This window comes from Pavona decussata, unplaced genomic scaffold, assembly GCF_977016875.1.
Source record: "Pavona decussata unplaced genomic scaffold, jaPavDecu1.1 SCAFFOLD_286, whole genome shotgun sequence".
Lineage (NCBI taxonomy): Eukaryota > Metazoa > Cnidaria > Anthozoa > Scleractinia > Agariciidae > Pavona > Pavona decussata.
The window spans coordinates 570,986-591,380 of record NW_028145687.1 but is presented as its reverse complement, the minus strand read 5'-3'; the positions used below and the strand labels follow the sequence as shown (position 1 = coordinate 591,380).

At 39.8% G+C, this 20,395-nt stretch overlaps 2 protein-coding genes across 2 annotated transcripts in view; both read right to left on the bottom strand.

The window, feature by feature from the left end:
* Window positions 1-57: 57 nt before the first annotated feature.
* LOC146455065 (mitotic spindle assembly checkpoint protein MAD2A-like) lies at window positions 58-5,527 on the bottom strand. Its single transcript, XM_085094716.1, has 7 exons — window positions 5,406-5,527; window positions 5,318-5,333; window positions 4,149-4,279; window positions 3,644-3,788; window positions 2,879-2,985; window positions 265-2,393; window positions 58-99 (listed from the first exon to the last, which is right to left on the bottom strand). Exons 1-6 carry the CDS (start codon window positions 5,476-5,478, stop codon window positions 2,227-2,229), a joined length of 639 nt encoding a protein of 212 aa, XP_084950842.1. The 5' UTR covers window positions 5,479-5,527; the 3' UTR covers window positions 58-99; window positions 265-2,226.
* A 2,074-nt stretch (window positions 5,528-7,601) lies between these two features.
* Window positions 7,602-20,395, bottom strand: part of LOC146455064 (outer dynein arm-docking complex subunit 2-like) — a 29,712-nt gene continuing 16,918 nt past the window's right edge. Inside the window, exons 15-28 of the mRNA XM_085094702.1 lie at window positions 18,651-18,723; window positions 17,006-17,142; window positions 16,317-16,538; window positions 15,864-15,974; window positions 14,883-15,037; window positions 14,498-14,558; window positions 13,650-13,831; window positions 13,416-13,479; window positions 12,845-12,895; window positions 11,806-11,883; window positions 10,782-10,892; window positions 9,993-10,036; window positions 9,088-9,265; window positions 7,602-8,022 (exon numbers count right to left, since the gene is read on the bottom strand). Coding sequence (XP_084950828.1) covers window positions 7,909-8,022; window positions 9,088-9,265; window positions 9,993-10,036; window positions 10,782-10,892; window positions 11,806-11,883; window positions 12,845-12,895; window positions 13,416-13,479; window positions 13,650-13,831; window positions 14,498-14,558; window positions 14,883-15,037; window positions 15,864-15,974; window positions 16,317-16,538; window positions 17,006-17,142; window positions 18,651-18,723 — 1,581 coding nt within the window. The 3' untranslated portion in view covers window positions 7,602-7,908. The remainder of the gene's footprint in view (window positions 8,023-9,087; window positions 9,266-9,992; window positions 10,037-10,781; window positions 10,893-11,805; window positions 11,884-12,844; window positions 12,896-13,415; window positions 13,480-13,649; window positions 13,832-14,497; window positions 14,559-14,882; window positions 15,038-15,863; window positions 15,975-16,316; window positions 16,539-17,005; window positions 17,143-18,650; window positions 18,724-20,395) is intronic.

The window sequence follows — 20,395 nt, the reverse complement described above, 5'->3', positions numbered from 1 at the left end:
TTAATTTTAGCCTAATGGGTAGAGCTGGACAGCAAACAAAAAAAATTGGAGTAAACATTAAAGAAAATCAATCCTTTTGTTTTATTGAAACTTCAAAGACTTGTGTATGTTGTAGGTTAAAATGAATCCCAGGTTAAAATGATTTTCAACCTAGGTTGATTTTTATTTTCCTTTGTTTCAGATGTAAATTACCCAACCTTAACAGAGGAAAATACAAATCAACTTAGGTTGAAATCGTTTTAACCTGGATTCATTTTAACCTACAACATGTACACTTCTAAGCCCTGTGATTGAAAAATAGTTTTCCATACTTTAAAGTTAGTGAAATTCTTTCAATGTATTTCTAGTACTACCTTGGCCATTACTTTGGAAAAAATGAACAAAATTTAACATTATTGTGTAAGAAACTACATTGTACTGTCAAATGTGTAGCTTCCCTTGCAGACGCTCTTTTGGCTTGTCACACAATCTTTCCTCCCCAACGAGAGGAGGAAAGATTGCGTGACAAGCCAAAAGAGCATCTGCGATCGAGGGAGGCTATCAAATATGTGAAATGTTTTACGAAAACAGAATGGGTTTCTTTGTAAGGTAACCTTTCCATTCCTGTACATTTAACATAAATGCTTTATGTACATCTATTGCAAAAACATTACCACATAAAAATGAAAATAAAAGAAAAAAGGTATTGTGCAGAAATGTGCTGCAAATAGTCCAAACATTGTCATACTGTTGTGCATGTCTGCATATATTGGGAATTATTATTCAACATATTGTAACACTACCCAAATATGGTCATGGTACACTATTAGTCTTGACATTTGTTGCCCTTACTCTACAGATATCCTGCGATATATGAAATTTCATGTGTCGCGGAGAAAAATGGAAAAATAAAGATCATCTCCAGCTTTTCTGCAATAAAACTGGGGTGCTTTTTATCAATGTGTTGAATACTAAAACAATTATCCTGCTCAATCTTGTGGAATATCTCCTGATTTTAGCAAACTCAGCCTAAGGCCTCGTCGACTAAGTATCAGGCGATATTATTCCATGCAATTTCGCAGGATAATTATTATAATTGTTAAAATCTGAGAAATACGCAGTTTGAATACTTAATTACAAGTAAATAAATATTTTATAATTCTGTTTCTTTTTCCATGTTAAATTATACACTTGCAATTAGGTGTATACAAAACAGGGCTGCCATAAGCAATCAGCAACTAATGATTAAAACCATTGATACAGTGAAGTCACAGATTGAAAGCAACTCAAACATTACCTACATGTAGTTAGTTCCTTTATGACTTTCTCCAGGTCTTAACAATGTATTTACTTTGGAAATATTTATATCCATGTGACCTAGAAGAGATTGATTGAGGTGAAAGATGGAGGCCTTGTGTAGGAACTAAGTTAACTAAAGTTAACAGTTATATGGAAGACTCCAGTGATGAGTTCCATAAAATTTAACGTCGGGCGTAACTGCAAACACTAGACCTTCATCCCAGTCACATTCAGTATTTTAAAGTCTGATGATAGCATTTACACCCACCATTAAGTTTTATGCAACTCCTCCCGGATGTTCTTTAATTCATGCTAGCTACTAGGAGCTGGCTTTTATTTTTATAAGTGAACGACAGTGTCACAAAATAATGGAAAGCTTTGCGTTGTAAATTGGCCTTACCTGGGGGAGTACATTATAAACATGTCTATTATCTCAATGTTGATGGATAATAATATATGTACTACTATGTAGATGGCAACGAAACATTCTAATTATGGCTCTTATTAGCCACAATAAACTATATAAACTATATGGTACATTGGTACTTTTTGGGCGTTAGACACCCCTTGCAAATCACTGAAGAAGATCAAACAAAGAAAAGGCCATTTCCTTTTTAAACTTTTAAACACTTTCTTGTTGTTTAAAACTCTTAATTGACTTGTTGATGTTCATCAAGTTTTACCTTATCTTAGCAGGTAAAATATTGTTTCCCATGAATCCTGTTGGAATTTGAAAAAGGGAATCGGTAAGGGTTCAACGCAATGGAATTGTGGCTTCAGTGAGAAACAAGTACACTTGTTGGTCTCTAAATGTGCATACTGAAAACAGTGTTCTGGCTTCTTGTACACTCTTAACTGGCTTCTCGTTCACTCTTAACTCCAATGACCACACTGAAGGTGAATCAAAAGAACCCAGGCATATGGCACTAAATGCCAAGCCCTTTTCTGTCAGTCGTCAGCCTTGTATGACACCATTGTGTCAACTTTGTGAACAGTTGTCGAGAATGACCTTAGTCGCACTTCTTCAGAATTTGCAATGATCCTTGCTTGAGACTCTTCCCAGCTGTCAGGGATGTCTTGATCTACGTTGGTGTATGCAAGCAGGTCAAAGGCACCTATAGAAAGTAATCACCCCACAAAATATGAGACTCATAATACCTGTACATGGAGGTGTAATAATTCAATTTGAACCAAGAATGTTTCTTGGTGGGTGAAATCACCACATACTCGACCTCTGCAAATTTGGCCTAAAAATACACATGTATAAGTCCCTTATGTACTTGGCCCAACACACAGTCATGAAAACTGCATGACAAGAGGCAAGCAAAGCCTAGCGGTTTCTGTGCACTAGTTTTATGAATTTGAGGTCTTTATTGGTTCAAATACTCCTCAATATCATTTTCTGGATTTCTTTTAAGTTTTCCAAAATTCACCTCCTCCATGCTTTGTAAAAAGCTAGCAGGCAAGCTCCTTGACAGTCAGGAATTTTAAAATTTGCTATACCAGTATATGTTTTATGTATACTCAAAAGTTACTACAAATATAAACATGCTAAAAATAAAGTTGATTGATCTGACAAGTCACTTTTAATAATACTTACACTGGCCTTCAAGAAGTGGAAGGAATGTCACACTGGCAGTAATCTGTCGAATTACGTCCCTTATTTCTCTCTGAATATCTTTCTTGGTTTTTGTTGGAGGAGGTTTCCTAAAATAATTAAGAACATATAAATAAAAACAGTCTGTTTCTTGATGTAACTTACCTTCTCAACAAAAGAATGCAGAGATTATGGACATGAACCACCAACTTTCTGAATTTAAACATCTAACACCATAACAATTCAGTTAGACAGGGCTCACAACAGTCATTAAAGGGAATTAGCATGAGCTGTGCATGCACTCCCTACTCTTCAAACTTGAAAGTGATTAGGGCAACATTTTTCAAGCACTTGGACCAGCCAAAGAGTCGCGGGCCATTTACATCCTAACTGGAATTTCCAGAAATTTATGTAATTAATGGTATACGCCAAGTAATGCGGGCAACATTTTCTTGCAACTTGTCACACAACAAATGTTGCATTGCAAGTTGCAATTGTTTGTTGCCATTTTAAAACTAATGGATGCAAAAAATTTTCATGTTGCAGAGAGTAGACGTCATTTCTACTTTTTGCAACAAGTGGAGGTGGTAATACAGGTAACAAACAACCACAACTTGCAATGCAAGGTCTGTTGCACAACAAGTTGCAAGAAAAATAATGTTGCCCGTATTACTTGGCATTAAAAACTTTGTTTTTTTTTTCCAGTGGTCAGGATTTTTAGTGTCACATTTATCATTAATTTATTCGTCAAAAATACTGCTATGAAACCTGGGTGCTTGTTTGTCCTCTGCTGCGGCATCCTTTCCAGTGTTCTCACATTGAATGTCAAACTGCCATCTCTCCAACACCTCCTCTGGCTCCACCCGGGTAATCACCATGACAACTCGCTGGAGTGTATTATGTTCAAGCCAGTCTTAAGGAAACAAAAAGATCTATCATGTTCAAATGTTGTGATTTATTTGTAATTTGCAGTCAGTCAGTTCTTACTGTTATTATGATTGACAGTAGAAAAACAGCAAATTGTTAGTTGGGTTTTGAAGTTCAGAGTTCACATGGTATTGAAAGGCACACTGAGGCCTGAGAGGGCCATTCTTAATTTTATATCAGTTCATCATTGCAACTGGCAAAAAAATTTCTAAAACTTTGAGACTGCCCGGGGCTGGCTTGTCTCATGTCTCCCAGGCTGATACTTCTCCTGGGAAATTGAACCAGCCTGGCTTACAAGGTTAGCATGGCTTGTATAATCAATGCGTAATTAAATTATATGACACACCTTTAAGTTGTTTTAAAACTTTGGAGAGGTATTCCTGTAACTCCTTGTTATCACAGATAAATAGTGTCAGATCATAATGTTGCTCTCTCTTGAAAGATTCAGCAGGGTATATCCCTCTTTGATATAAGATGCTGAGACAGGAAAAACATAATAAGCAAATGAAAAATGAGTTCATACCTGGTGCAGTAAAATTCCGTGCAAAGAACTTTAATTAAATAATGGACTTGGATCATTATTTATTCTTGTGAAAACTTGCTCGGTTTCTCCAAACCTTGACCCTACGTAATTTTGCGGTACCCTCCTTCATGCCTGGTCTCTAAAATCCATACCCATTTTCAGACCTGGTTTCTGGAATCCACACCCATTTCTGTAAAATCCATGACTATTTTCAAATTTTCAGACAAAAATGGTTTAAATCTATACCCTATTTCAGAACAAAATGGCTAAAAAGCCATACCCTTTGGGGCTGTACAAACCTATATACGTAGCTTATCTAGGAGAGTACCTCCTCCTCCCCTCTGAGCTAAATGTTACTGTTTTTATCATACATCAGGGATGCAAACATCACTGTCACCGGCTCTTGCCACACACAATAATGTCAAAAATATGACAGGCACTTATCATCATTATCATCAACAGTGTAAGAATTTCGATAACACTTTAACCTCCTTGATGCTGAGAGCAGTGTACCCTGCTTAAAACGTAACATTATACTACACTGTACAACCTGTTACAAGTCTGTCATTAACACAAACTGGAACTTTCAGGTCATTAAACTCGGAAAGTTTTGCGGTCCAGTCTAAACACTTCCAGCTATTGTTATTTAAACTTTTTTATAGTTAGGTGTATAACGATACCTTAAAACGGCTAAGGCTAAATAGTTCATAAATTTCCCGTAACTTTAGCTTAATCAAGCTTTATAAGACTTACATCGATCAAGAAACGAATTTTTGGAAAAATCGTAGATCTAAATCTACTGTAGCATTTACAGGCCAGATTTCTGGAAAGATTTTCCACATGTTAACCATTCTATCACTTCTATACTTTTCCCCATAGAAGAACCGCAATCATCAAAAGAGATCGAGAGAAAAAAGAGCTGAGCTGAGGCTGTGTTGAAATCTATCGCAACATATTTTGAAGACAAAGGAGAAAAACTTTAGAACACTTACTTGTTTATTCCAAAACCTGTCAAAAAAATGAAAAGGAATTTAGAGTAGAGCATGATTACTTCAAAAATTGATTAAAAAAGAGACTTACCAAAGAATTCAGTGACTAATTCTGCAGATCCTTTCAATGTGATCGCCTTACTTTGTTGTTTGGTAGCCGCCATTTTTCAAACCATTCGAATCGCGAAGGCTGCTGGGAATGGAAACGAGGAGAACTGGGACGGTTCCTCTTTACCATTCCTCCCTGGAGACAGGTGACGCGGCCAGAACTGGGTGTTTCCGCAAGAGTGCGAGCAGTCTCCTTCTTGTTCTAATTTTCGTAGCGAGCGTGGGATCAAGCAAGCCTTGTTGATTCGCAGCTAACGAAGAAAGGCTGGCTGTACAGCTGGTTTATATACCGGATGAGTTTGTCAAGCATTCCCTAATATAGTGCTTTTTCTTTGATATATCACTCTGTGATGGACTTTACCAGACTGCCTGTGGGTGCAAATTGCAACCCAATGAACTGAGTCACGAACCAAGTGACAGTTTTCCCCGTTCTGCAAACAAGGGACAGAAACCGGTGGCTGCTTTCCTACAATGTACTTTCTGCGAAGAGTGTTGTGGGTTTTTGAACGTCCCTCACAGCTAGGCCAAACCAAACAAGGCGTAGGTAACCTTTTGAAGAGGCTCCCCAGTGGGGTATAGGGCGAAGAGAAAAATCGAGCTCCCCTCGCCCGGCTCGCCGATTTTTCTTTTCGCCCTATACCTCACTTGGGAGCCTGTTCACAGGCTAAGGTGTAGGAGACAAGGCCAACGGCGTGACAGCCCTACCCAAGGGCGCGATCGTCTGAGCTAAGTCAAACTCTTGAATAGTGCAGGGACCACTTGTACAAACAGCAGCAAAGTGTAGCCGGATCTTTGTGTAGATCAGGATCAGCAATGTTGAATAAAACGTAAAATTAAATGCAAGGCTGATCGGACAGCTAAAATAATTTTATTGCCCAATATTTCGGTTAGACAATACTGACCTTCTTCAGGGGCGGCAAAAAGCTAAGTAAAAATTGAAAATAAACGGTTACAATGTTTAAAGACGATACAAATGAAAAGTTGAGATGTGATTGGTTGATAAATAAAGAAAGCTTTCGAAATTACTAGGGCATTTTGGTCCATTTCCCAAAAAACTTAGGTCTTATTTCCTTTCCGAAAATCTTAGCTGACCTTTTTTCGGTACCCGAAACGACATTTTTATCAATCCGAAAACACCAGGCCTTAAATTTCCCATATCACGAAAGTTCGAGGCGAAAATTATTTTTAGAAAATTGTAGGGGATTAAGGGCCTTCCGAACAGATAATTTACCGAAACGATCCGTTGGGTGCCCCTGATAAAAACTGTCTACTTGCCAAAAATCAGCATCTTATTGCAATTTAGGGTTGAGCTATTGGCACTTTTATGCTCCAGTGACTCCATACAAACCCTTCTTATTTTGCCTCAGTTCTAAACGTTCAGAACTGTGGCAAAATTAGAAGAAATTAAATGGGTCAATGCAGTTCCAATATCTCCACCCCAAATTGTAATACAAGACGCTGATTTTTTGCAAGTAGACATTTCATCATGCTCTTTATAAACATCTTAACAAATCTCATAATTTCGAAAATTCAAATATTTGTGATGTCACACTTTAGGACTCTATACCCCATCCCAGACCAAACTGCCTGAATGCCATACTTTTTAGGGATGGTGCCTACTTTTGTTACTGCGCATACGTTCTGCGCATCTCGAGATACTCGGGTTTCCTATGGGTGGTGCCTATTTTTTGCGCGGTTTAAAACTATGCGGAGAAAGCAGAACCTATCAAGTATTCTTAGTATCCAAAATGAAAATTTGGGCGACCCCGTACAATTCCAGACGAGGTCTGTGATTGGACAACGAAACAAAAGATAATGGGATAGGAACACTAAATCGTCCGCTGAGAACAATAGCGGCTACAGGATTTAGGGACCAGTAAACTAGACGACTGGAAGAGCTACGGGACTACCGGAAAATTTGGGGTAACCATGCATTTTTCAAAGATAATAAAGCTTCAATGGAAAAAAATGCCATACATCGTTTTGTATTTTACTGCTTTTTTGAGTTATTGTTGCTTACTTATCTCTGAAAAATACCCTGCTACCCCCAGTTTTCTTCCTGGATCCCAATAACCCACATTAAGGTCAGCTTTTCCCGCATAGTCATAAACTGTGCAAAAATACTTCTGTATTAGTAGGCACCGTCCTTAAGTCTGTCCAAGGAAAAAAGCAAAGTGCCTTATCCAAGACTGGAAATAAATACTTTATTGAGAGTACGTTGACAAAAATAATAGACAAAACCATCTTTACCAGGTATATACTGTGATACGGATAAAATCAATAGTACAATTTCACGTTAGAAAAGATAGAACACCACTGGACCTTATTCAAGATATTTACAAAACAACCGAGTCGAGCTGGTGTTATAAGTACAAAATCTTTAGCGCTATAGTTTTTCTACGTAAAAGATACCAATTCATAACCAAAGATTAACCTAAACAGATGTGATAGTCTTGCGTTACACAAGTCAATATTGAAAATTATGATCAATTATAGCGAGCCTTCTCATTGGCTAATGCAAGTCCTCTGATGTTGCCTAGGCAACAAGCGGCAGCTTCCTGAAGAACTTTGTCCGTGGACCCAACCATTACAAGAAGATCCTGTGACAGAAAAAAAGGAAACAAAAAACGGTTGAAGATATGTAGTTTCAATGGTGTCAAGGCTTGATCTCTTCGTACAATTTCTAAACAATTCGTCGTCTAAGCCCTATAGAGCGGTTTGGTTTTACATTACTACGCTCTATGATTGGTTAACAAAACTCGCGCCACTTTCTCAACCAATGGGAATCCAAACCAAAACCAATCGTGTTTTCGCCGCACACGTTTTCCCGCGCTTGGCGCCAGTTACATGCATTTGCTTCGAATTCTGATTGGCTAGTTGTGCTGTTTACATCTGTTGCGATTGGCCAGAGTGATTACCATGGTTTTGCTTTTACGACACTCAATTGGAAACCGCTCTAAATTAAGATTGTATTTGATCAATCTTTACCAATTCCAATTACAGTAGGTATTTCATGTGTGTCATCAATTGCATCATTCTACCACGATAACCATTTAGAGTAAAATATTATTTTTGAGACTGTTTTCCTGTTGATATAAACGGTGGCTTTCACGTGTGTAAACATACTTTTACCGGCAGCATTCATTCATAGAAAGCCCTTAAGAATTCAATAATTAAAAACTATGAATAACACGTGATTTTCTAGCTTATTACTTCTATCTCTTTTAACATTCTTACACCATGTCACTAACTTAATTATTTGTAGTCAACTTTGTTTAATAGACATTTATCACACGGCGACCATGTTGAGTCTCAGGAGAATAAAAAGCTTTGTTTTTGTAAGACAAGCCTCGCACTGAACTCGCGTCTGGCCGAGGCTTGCCGTGCGAAACATAGCTTTTAATTCCCTCGAGACTCAACATGACCGCCGAGTGATAAGGGTCTATCGGGGAGGCCGAATCACGCATAAGCCTTGTAGTTTATTTTCGGTCTCCTCGCCACTTTTTTCTTTGTAACTTAAGTTAAATTAGTTCATTGTGTCTTGTTTGTAATTTCTTTGTGTGGCAAAATAATTATAAAAAAGATGAGTTTTAGCTTTTTCATATAAAATTATATATAGATGACATAGCCCCTCTAAGATGCATGAATAAATACTATTACTGTACCTGAACAACAGAACTGTTATGCATGGAAATACAGTTGTCCGGGTCACGTGAGAGCTGATGAAGAGCACGCGCGGTAGCTCTATGAACATCCGGGTTCTTGGACTTGAGGTAATTGACCAATGGTGGCACAGCTCCGGCCCGGCCAAAGGCAACTCGATTATTACCCCACATGCAGCATCTGAACAGACAAAAAGTAAAACTGATCATTATCTTATTTTTCTTTAGATGTTAATAGAAAGTCAGTCGAAGCTCTCATTAGCGACCACCACGGGAATTTTAAAAAGTGGTCGTAACAATAGAGGCTGGTCGCTTACGGGGTTTTTTTTTTGTTCTTTTTAGGCTCGACTGGCGAAAATAAACGTCAGGCATCTACTGAGATCAAAACCTTCTAAACGTTTATTCAGATGATTGCAATCTCTCCTTTATGTTTAGTACTGTACAACAGCTATCAAAGAATGTGATGATGCGTTACTAGAGTAATAGTGTGTCTGACTGAGGTATATCAGTTCACTATATATATAGTACAAATTAAACGTCGAAGTTTTACATGGCAACATTTTGACTAGGACTTGATGAAATGTTCTTAATAGATGATTGTTTGAGATCGAGAAGTGTCAACTTTCATTAAAGTGTTGAATTCTACGTACAGTACATCAAACCCTTTGAGTGGTCGCTTAAAAGAGCTTACAAACAAAGTAAAAAACATCTTGGTAATTCCCAAAAGTGGTCGCGGTCGCGGTCGCTTACGGGAGCGATCGCTTATGAGGCTTTAATTGGAGGTGTTTGCGTGAAAGTTAAATCAGGGTTTCATAGTTAAAAGTGTCGGACGTAACTAAAGCTGGTCGCTTAAGAGAGCGGTAACAAAGAGAACTTCGACTGTGCACCAAATTTGCTGGCTTACTTACCTGGCGATAGACTCTGCTAAATACTGACGCAAGCGGTCATCGGTCTGCAAAACGACATGTTAAAATAAGATATTGAGTACTAAAATAACAATCCAAAAAGCCCTTATAGAGACGGCGTGCTAAATCCATTCGAAAAAGCTAGTCTATCTTCCGACTGCCAAAATTCGTCATGCCCTTTGGCTTACGCTTGTTGGTTACCAGCAAGTTTTGCTTTGCACGTTTATTGACATTTTTGACGTGTTGTGGATAGGGTGAACAAGTTTTCTATGAACTTGTTGAAAAACTGGCGTTCGTGCAGTTTTTGAACAAAGAGCCTTGTTAAGGAAACATTTTCAATTTTTTTCGTACACACACGAATATGAGACTTGTCGAATGCAGACTTCTTAAAACGGCAGTCTTAAAGGAGCAGCTTTGACTAACATACAGCAAAACCTCGGTGACAGTGCCCCTTGGTAAACTAACACGTGTTCAACAGGCCTTAGTGCTTTCACATCCAATATAACCCAACATTGGTGCATTTTTTTTTTTCGGTTGTATGTTTGTCCCGCCCATTATTTCCATGTTTGGCAAAGGTTGGTAACAGTTGAAAATTTCCTTCGTTTTGCTATTTTTATTTTTTAGTACAGTTTTGTTTCCTTTTGAAGGGGGGGGGGGGGGGGGGGTTTGTCATATTACGGTATAGATCTTTTCCGCCAGCTTCGCTGGTCTTCACTCTAGCAATGTCGTTTCACAAGGGCTTAACGACGAAAGACTCTATCAGCACGAATTAGCGACTTTTCTTCATCTCACCGTTGTAGCAAGCTTGGCCAGCATAGGTACTACTCCGTGATCTGTGATTACTGCCAAATTTTCTTCATCTTTTGCTATGTTAGCAATGGCAGCACAAACACTCGCCAAGACCTAAAAAATTTCAAAGTACACATTTATTTAATAACCCTTTAACCCCTTATATCAAAGAACAAATTCTCTTACCTTGTCCTCATACTTTTCTTATTAAAATATCAAGAAAATTCACCAAGGGTGATCATATCTTAAATTCTCATGACCTCATGGGTTGAATAAGAATTGATACAACAAGGAGAAATTTGATGCTGATCATTGTTAAGGCTTAATTAAAGGGTTAAAATAAACGACCTAGCATTCTCTGCCAACCGGACAGGAGTGGCGGGAGGCATACCCAGGATCCTCTTTGCACGTAGCGTGCGCAGCAAGCATTTCCATGGGGTCTTTCCTTTTTTGGTGAGGGGGTGGGGGTGGGATATTTTTGCTTTTTGACCGCTCTCAAATTTTTGCCCTTGGTTTAACTTGTCCGCATTGAAACCTACGAAAACACTTGCCAAGGAGGCTACTTGGCAGGGTGAAAACCTTTTTCTCCCGTAAACTGTCATTGTGTGCGATCTCTACACCGTTGCTTCATGTAAGTTGGTTTCACAGGGACAAAGTAGAGTAATACATTTAACAAAATTTAAACGAGGAAGGATTGACTACATCAAAAGATCACTTTGCAAGAAGCATGTTTGAAGATGTGATAACGAAACCAGGAAACCTAGTCCCCCTCGCAGAAGCTCTTTTGGCTCGTCACGTAAATATCTCTCCCCAACCCCGCCAACAAGGAGATTGCGTGACGAGCCAAAATAGCGTCTCGTCATGCAATCTCTTCCCCAACCCCAAACGAGGGAATCGCATGGCAAGCCAAAAGAGCCTCCGCGAGGGAGGCTAAAGCTAACTAAGCAAATTTTATTATCAACATGTTTTTTTTTTCTGGGGGCTCGCAACACCTTTCCACAGCCCATCATGAGTTCCACCAACTCACCTCTCTGTCGTCCGATTTCAACAGACTGACAATTAGTTCCAGACCCCCAACAAACGACCGCACCATTTCTCCGGCGTCCTAGGAACAAACAAATAAAATGACGGGGATTAAAACGAACAAACTATAATACAAGCTGTTTCCTCTCAGGTTGAAGTAATTACTTCATAGTGTTACATAAGAGCGGGGAGGGGAAGGGCGTAAAACCTCAACCGAATTTACCGAACAGTTTGACTATTCCTCTGTCGATCTAATCATGTGGAGACAGGGGTAGGTTTGAGGAAAAGGAAAAGAAGGGAGGGGGGGGGGGGGTGGGAGAAGGAGAGAACAATCACTCTACCCGCCTATCACTGAAGATAAAGGACCTTCAGATTTGACTACGAGTATGAGATTGAGTACGATTACGACTTTTATTCTCTAGTTTGCTTGGTTTAGATAACCACTTGTCACAACAATGAAACGTAAATTGCCATGCTGCTCGGACAGCTAAAAAGGATAAAATTTGATTTTACGTTTTATTCAGAATTGCTGATCCTGATCTACACAATGATCCGGCTTTACTTTGCTATCGTTTGTACAAGTGGTCGTTGCATTATTTAAGTGTCACATCAATCTTGTTTCTAGGGTCTCCTTATCTGCTGGTAAACAACGGGAAGGAGCGAGAGTTTTGGGGATGTGACTAATTTGAAATTTGAAAGTTGTACTCGTACTCAATCTCGTACTTGTACTCTGATCTAAGGTCCGTATTAACAGCGAGGCTGCTACCACGCATTGCTGTAGTTCCTACGTAAATAAGGGCGTAAGAGAAAGCAAATAGAGAGGAGCGTAGATTTCAACAAAGGCCATTTTGAAACTGTTGTTAAATCGAAGGTGATACTTTCAAAGGTATTAGTGCCAGTGATCTTGATTCCTGGTGGCATCTAAATTTGTTTAAGATGGCAATTACAAGTAGATCCATTTTCTCATCTATCATCAATTTTCCAAAAAGGGTTCCTTTTTTGCAGATCAGGGTTCCAATTTCTTTTTCACTGTCTCGACATACCTTAGCATTTTCGATGCAAGGACAAATGGCCCAGGCTGCGCTTGACTGCACCTGTATAAAACAAAAATAAATAGCGTTACAATAAAGAAAGATAAACTGCTTATAACGCAATGCATCTTAGTCGCCAGTAACGCAACAAGATGGCGCGATACAAGCGTTGCGTGACATTCCGGATGAGAGAATGGTTGTCATGGAGATTTTGGAAAGAGTCGGGTCATCTTCGGTACTGTATTCCGAGTTGGCGTGATCAGGTGGAGAGGAGACTGGGGAAAAGAGCAAAGGCTCCACCTTTTCTTTTCAAATAGCAGATGTACTCTGCGATCTCTTAAATTAAATTTACGCCTTTTCTCGATCTTTTAGTCTCGTTAATTGTGTGATTGTTGTGAGCAAAAGAAAGTGGCCTTTTATTAGAATTTATGACAAGAAATTTCAAACAACCAAATTTATGATACAAAGTACAGGCCAGCCCGGCCAAAATAGAGAGATTAAGAAGAGGCGAAAGTTTCGTTTAATAATCTACAGGAGACAACACTCTGCCCGTAAGTGAAGACATAAAAACAACTTTACAAACCTTGGGATTGTTGGACTTTAGTAGAGACCACAAAAGACGCACTCCGTCAAGACGGTCGATAATGCTGAAGAAATGAAAACCACAACGAATTAAACACATTACAGAAACAAAAAATAAAAAACTACTAAGTAGATCCTCGTTGCACAACAATCTCAACTTCCAACCTCTGCTCAAAGAAATTTGAACTGTATGCCATTCGCTCATTCTTAATTTGACATGCGCAATAGTACTCACGCCATGTTGTCGGGCTCGGTCGCACAGGCTCCCACTGCATTCGTGACATTGACCAGGAGAGCTTGGTTGGTGCTGGTCAGCAGGTTCACCAGTGAAGGTATGCCTCCTGCTTTTCTGATGGTTGTTCTGTTAGCAGGAATCTGAGCGCATTCGCCTAAGGCACCCACCACGTTGATCAAGACCTGTGTGGAATGATGGAGCACAATCAATCTCTTTTATCTCTCAGTGATTGTTTAAATAGAGCGGTTTTCAATTGAGTGTCGAAAGTAATTTCGCGTTTGCTTTGGTTTTTTGCTTTACCAGACTGTATGATTGGTTGGCAAAGTTCGCGCCACTTTCATAACCAATGGGAAGCCAAACCAAGACCAATCGTGTCTGGTCGCACGCGTTTTCCCACCATTGACGCATGTTACATGTATTTGCTTCGAGCTCTGATTGGTTGATTGTGCTGTTTACATCTGTTGTGATCGGCCAGAGAAATTACTTTGGTTTTGATTTGAAAATCTCATACTGACCTTGGACATTCACTTAAAATTACATGAAGTGAAACTAATCTCAAGCTTAAGAGGAAAAACAAAGGAAAACAAAAACAGAATAATGTAAGCCTCGAACCCGAGTCGTTTGCTTCATTTCTTCTATCCATAATCACTACACCAACGAGGACTAGCTGCCGAGGATTGTAATTTTTAACGTATTTATAAAGAGTTAACCATCGCAATAAACGAAAGCTAACGTTTTCGAATCAGTGCGGCAAGTAAGACCAGGAAGTAAGAGCGCAAAGAAAAGTTACAACGCACGCCCATCCTTTGTTTTGCCGTGGACGGGAGAGTTGGCATTTTTTTTCTTACCTCCTCTGGTTGTTCATTAAGTAGAGACACCAGCTGCTCGATCGCCTTGAGTTCTTGAAATCTATAGACACGAATGAAAATGGCAATAAGTATTTTTAACCTTTTGCTTTTGTCCTTGACCCGCCATAATCAAGAAGAATAAGCATAACAATCGTTAAGGATGGCAAAGTTTTGGTAATGTGGCCGAGGGGAGGGGGGGGGGGGGGCTGGTATGCTATTCCAACACAGGACTACCATCAGCGTTTTGATACCCAGTCTAACGGATTGAAATAGCCAAATGGTATAGGTTCATTACCAACGGTAGGTAGGTTTATCTTAGAATAAAGGATCCAGGAAGTACATTTTTGTTTGAAAATACTACAAGGAGGGAAGTTTTTAATCTCACCTCGCCACATTCTCCCGACTGATCGAACATTTCCAAATAGCACCTGTAGCAGCAGCGAGTAACTCCTTGTTTTCAACGTTAAACGATAGTGACACCAGAGGGTCTAGGCCTCCATACTTCCGAACAAGATCGCGGGTTTCATTGTCTTCGGCGCACTGGAAACGAATAAAACAAATAAAAAATGAATGAATGGGTCCTTTGCAGCTAACGGTCACATGGTACAGAAGCTACCATGCTGGAGAGCAAGTTGTGCAATGGGACATCCAAAACAAAGCGACTTCATCCAGTCAAACTTGAATTTTCTATGTCTTGGATGTCCCAGCTGGTAGCTTGCTCTCTGGCAAGGTGTATTTTGTACCATGTGACCGTTAGCTTCAAAGGACCGATTCTGATGTGAAGTTAGGATTAAAGTGTGCAAATTTTCATTAAAAAATGACTATGCTTTGATCAGTAAATAGGAAGCTTGAACTGGTCTCTTTCAGTTGTAATGGAAAGAACATCTCATGAGCACCTTTTAGCACAGACACTTCTGCAACGAATTTTTTAAAAGATAAGTGCCATAAGCTAGTCATAAGTAGCGACCTCCTAAAGGAAGTGATTCCCAAAAACTAACGATAGCAAAAGAAGCTAAACTCAAAAGTGACAAGAATCCACACTTATTCATATATAAAGCAAACGAAAACAAAGTCTAAGTACAGTGGAACGCCGTTAATACGAGGACCTTCGGGCCGCGAAAATGTGATCGTAATGACGGGGTGGTCGGATTAACGAAGTGGTAAAAGGAAATGACTAAAATTTCAATTCGCTCGAGGCATAAAAAGGAGGTCGGAATAACGAGGTGGTCGTAAGGCGGAGTACCATTGTAGCTTTAAAAGCTGAAACAACGAATGGGCCTATCTACAGATTCACCACGGCTCAAACGTATAACAAAGTAAAGTGACACGTGAATCAAAACAGGGAAAGTATGGTTCTAATTCTTACCTTAAATATGGCGCTGGCGCAATGCATTTGGAGTTCTTGATTTTCACTTTTTAGGTTTCTCACGAGATCCTCGATCATGCCTTCAGTGCGAATGGCAAGCCTGTAACTTCCCTGAAAAGAGAACGGATAGACAACTTAGTAAGAGAAAAAAGAAAAGTTGGTCATCTAGTTAAAAGCGTGACTGTAGCTGTACAACGCAGCAGCAATGATTGTCAGTTGTCTTGAAAAGCGTGACTGTGAGTGGCTCAGACAATGACTGACAAACTAGTACGGAGAGGAAAGTTCATGAAAGCTAGTTGATTGTGTGACTGTAGCTGTATAACGCAGCAGCAATGACTGAGTTGCCTTGGAAAAGGCTTCGACAATAATTGTGACAGTGTCACGCTAGCGTGACTTATAAAGGCAGGGGCCATGACAATGTCATTGCGTGACAGCACTCTTATTAATACCAACCTCTGTAGCACACTCCTGTAGCGTGCCCACAACAGGAATAAGCATTGCTTCGTTATTTGACTTGAGCAGTCTGGCCAAGAGTGGTATTCCGCCCGCTTTACGAATGGCTTGTTTGTTTTTAGTACTTTTGCTGCAGCTCCACAAAGCCAGTGCTCCACAACGAGCCACATCTGCTTCCAGATCAGATGCATTCACGAGGGTTCCACAGTCCAGGAGTGACACCTGTCAATCAAAAAGTCACTTTCATCAATGGTAACGACTGAGGTAAATTGGTAAATCACCCTATAGAGCGGTTTTCAAATGAATGTCGTAACTCCAAAAGAAAGGTAATTACTCTGACCAATCACAGCAGACGTAACAGCGCAATGAACCAATCAGAGTTCGCAGCAAATACATGTAGCCGGCGCCAAGCGCGGGAAAACGCGTGCGAGCAAGTCACGATTGGTTTTGGTTTGGATTCCCATTGGTTGAGAAAATGGCGTGCACTTTGCCAACCAATCAGAGTGCACAGCGAGCAAAACCAAAGCAAACGCAAAATTGCTTTCCACACTACTTTTCTTTCTCTTCTTCATTTTAAGGCCTAACGAAGACCAAAGAAGGTTTAAATGCTCTCTGTATCCAAGTGCCAAGTCACAGACTGAAGTACAACACGGACCGACACTATGTAGTCGACTATTTAGTTTGCTCACCAATTTTCGTATGCCACCATACTGCCTGACGGTGCGTCTCGCTCTTCTGAACTTAGCAACGTGAGCAATGGTCTCAGCAGCTAAACACTTCAGCTCTTCATTGTATCCCAGCAGAAGTTTCACCATGGTCTGAAGACCTGTCAAAAACAGAACGTTTTATACAGTTATTCTACGAAGTAATGCAATCGTTACAAATGAGAGTAAGTGGGTACCACAGACTTTTATCACGATAATTTAAAATTTTGATGAAGTTCAGATAACGAAAAAGGCCAGGTTTGAGAGACTTGTCTTTGATAATAGTAGAAGAATTCTCATTGTTACGCTGCACTTCTCTGGCACACGCGGAGATACTAAGATATGGGCGAAAATAATTTCCGCGCATGCCCAGGAGTGCAGCAGGATGGAGGTTTCCGTCGCTGAGGGGAGGTGGGTGGGCCAAAAGGGGAACTCTGAACAGACCTCTCGGGGCATGAACGCATAAGAGAACGATTATAAGTGTGGAGGGCGTTTAAATACTATGCTCAATACCTATGTGTATCAATTACGAAGTTCTCAAGAGGAAAAGTGTGCTAATTTATGCAGCGCGCGAGGCCATTTCGGCGCAATCATGTGAATGAAAATAGCAAAGACGTAGTTCCGAAAATTCGGGAACTTTTGCAGACGGAGACGGGCAAGTAACAAATGTCTATAAAATTTTCAGACTAACATGTAACGAAGCTATATCTCTCTATTTTAAGAGACAAGGCTCTTAAACTTGGCCTTTTTTTTTACTAAGCTGTTCTTTCCTGTAGTGTTGATGGTTTTTCTCAAGCTAGCCTACGTCTATATTTTAAATTACCGTGAGAAAGGATAATTGAATGCAACTGGCGAATTCAGCTTGGCGAATAAAAGGTTTCGAGGAGTTGACAGAGTGGCCTGATCAAGCCTCTTGCGAAAATCAGAATTCAGCTACGGAAACGAACTTTAACGAAAAGTAACAGCATGGCTCGCTCATTCGCTCCCGCTCACAAGTGTAACTGTTAAAGTTCGCGATTGGACCTGACTTGATTTAGCGTATGAACGTGTGAAAAAGGACCAGAGCGAAAGGGAATGGTCATTGCAAATAGAGAATACAACTAGGAAGACTGCACTTTCAGGGATTGGCGCCTCTACTGTTAGTCTCTTACGCAGCCGTTATTAGCGCCGTCACGCAACACTTCTTCCATAAGCGTTGCGTGACGACCCCAATAACGGCTGCGTAAGATACTACTCTACTGTAGCCTGCAGTGCAGGCGTTTTTCATGGGCGAGCGCTGAATAATAAATTTAGTTCGCGTATTTGAAGGAGGCTGAGGGGGAGGGGGAGGCAGGAAATGAGTCGTCCTCTCCCTTAGGGCCACTTTTGACTCGCTCCAGCCCTCTCGCGCTTCCTCGCCCAAGATGACAGCAACGAAGGATTATTCAGCGCTCCCGCTCCAAAAATACGCCTGCATTGCAGACTAACTCTACTGTGAACTTCAGATAAAAAAAATATATTGACGGTGACTCTAGAGGTGTCAATCTTGAGAAGAACTCAATTTCATTTTCTCAGTAATTTCTCAAATATTTCAGTTCTCTATTTTTTTAATTAATGTAGCTTTCCCTCTCTTGACAGCAACATGTCTCACCTCCTAAATCTGCAATGGCCTTTCTTATCAAGGAGTTCCTTGAGATCTCTCTCAAAATCTTCAAAGCTCCAATCTGCAGGACGGCAAGACAGAATTATTATTCAACTTACTCAGCATACTGCTACCAATCCAAACTAAACAGTAAGGTCACACAGTTTTGGGTTTCAAAGCTGCTTTGAAACAACTAAGGGTGCTTTTAATTGACAGAACTAACACGAAATAAATGAGGTGAAGTCGTGAATGATTATGCTGGCTCAACACGAAAGAAACAGGCTGAAGACAAGTTTAAAGTGCCACTACGATCAAAATTTTGCATCCCTTTTTTTCTTCAGCTTTGGAAAGTAGAAGTGATAAATAGTTACCACGCCAAATTTTACATCGAAATTCCAACGGGAAGACCAGTTATTTTAAACGCGAAGTTCAGCTTCGCTGTGCCGCCATTACTCAAACGACAAATGGCCGTGAACTACATAGAGAGCTGGATCTAGTTGTACCGACAGGAATATGACGTCATACGCGCACAACAACATGGCCTGCTTTCGAATGTTCGATCTCGCTGAAAGAAGCCACTTCTTTTTATTTTAGTGGCTTTACAACACACACGTATTGTGGGCACCCGAAAGAAACCTAATGGTGGTTGTTTGAACATTTATGGTTCTGAAATACGTCAAAAGGGGGTAATTTCTTCAGACAAATCGTCTTTTTGTACATCGCACCGAAGTACTAAAGACATATCCTCTCGACGACTTCGACAGCTGCTTTGAGGGAAACTCAAACGCAAGGACTGCCATACAATGCTACTGCCTCGATGCTTACTTTTCCAGGGTAAAGCGAGGGACTAAGTTAAACGATTAGGCCAAGATAACGGATCGGAAATGAACTGTTTTCGTGAATGCGTGCAATGAAAACAAGTGGCGCGGAGTGGTGGTGTGTATGTTTTGTTTATAGCTCATTGTAGTGCTTTGTTTGTCTAGTGTTCATGACGTCTACTTCCTATAAGTGTCATGCTTTGGTAAAATGAAATTGCATAGATACTCCATTTTATTCAAAATAATAATAATAATAATAATAATTGCTTGTGGTATAATATTGACAATCAAATGCCTCGAGTTTTTCGAATGGTCTCTTCGTACAAAGCACCCAACACATTTCTGAAAGACTTGTATGCCGACTGTAGAATACACAGCAAGGCGAGATTTTCGATCTGTATTAAATGAGCAATTGTAATTAAACTGATTGTGACATTGACATGAAAAATTCATCTCTATATATTGAAACAATCACATGATATGTGAAAGTACAGGTCAGAAGAAATTTGCAGGCAACTTTCCAGCTGATGTGGACCTGCTGACACTCGAACTTGCAAAATTCTCTAATGTAACCATCACTGATTACTGAGTTAAGAAGGTATTGTGGCAATCCTATTTGGTCTGTGTTATTAACTAATATTATAATACTATTATTGAGCAATTTTTTTAAACATCACTTGTAAATAATGCTTTGACTGCACCTTTGTGCAGCCTTGCAGTGAATATTATGCATGAAAGTTATCTTCTGGGACAAGTCAAGAAAATATCTACAATTTAAACCATATTAGTTTGTACTAAAGAGAACAAATGAACCAAACTGACAAAATTATGAGACAGTATTTTGTCCAATACCCTATTCTAAAGAGTGTGGAAAACTACCAGTGCTTGGTAATTTCATCTTTGTGTTTGAATTATTAATTTTGTATTTTTGCCTTC

Excerpts from the sequence above, each read along its gene's own strand:
- LOC146455065 (XM_085094716.1), bottom strand. The coding sequence starts at position 5,478 with ATGGCGGCTACCAAACAACAAAGTAAGGCGATCACATTGAAAGGATCT. Across the intron at positions 2,986-3,643 it reads GAGGACAAACAAGCACCCAG|GAAACCTCCTCCAACAAAAA; the intron begins GTTTCATAGCAG and ends TAATTATTTTAG. Across the intron at positions 2,394-2,878 it reads TCCACTTCTTGAAGGCCAGT|GTGCCTTTGACCTGCTTGCA; the intron begins GTAAGTATTATT and ends TACTTTCTATAG.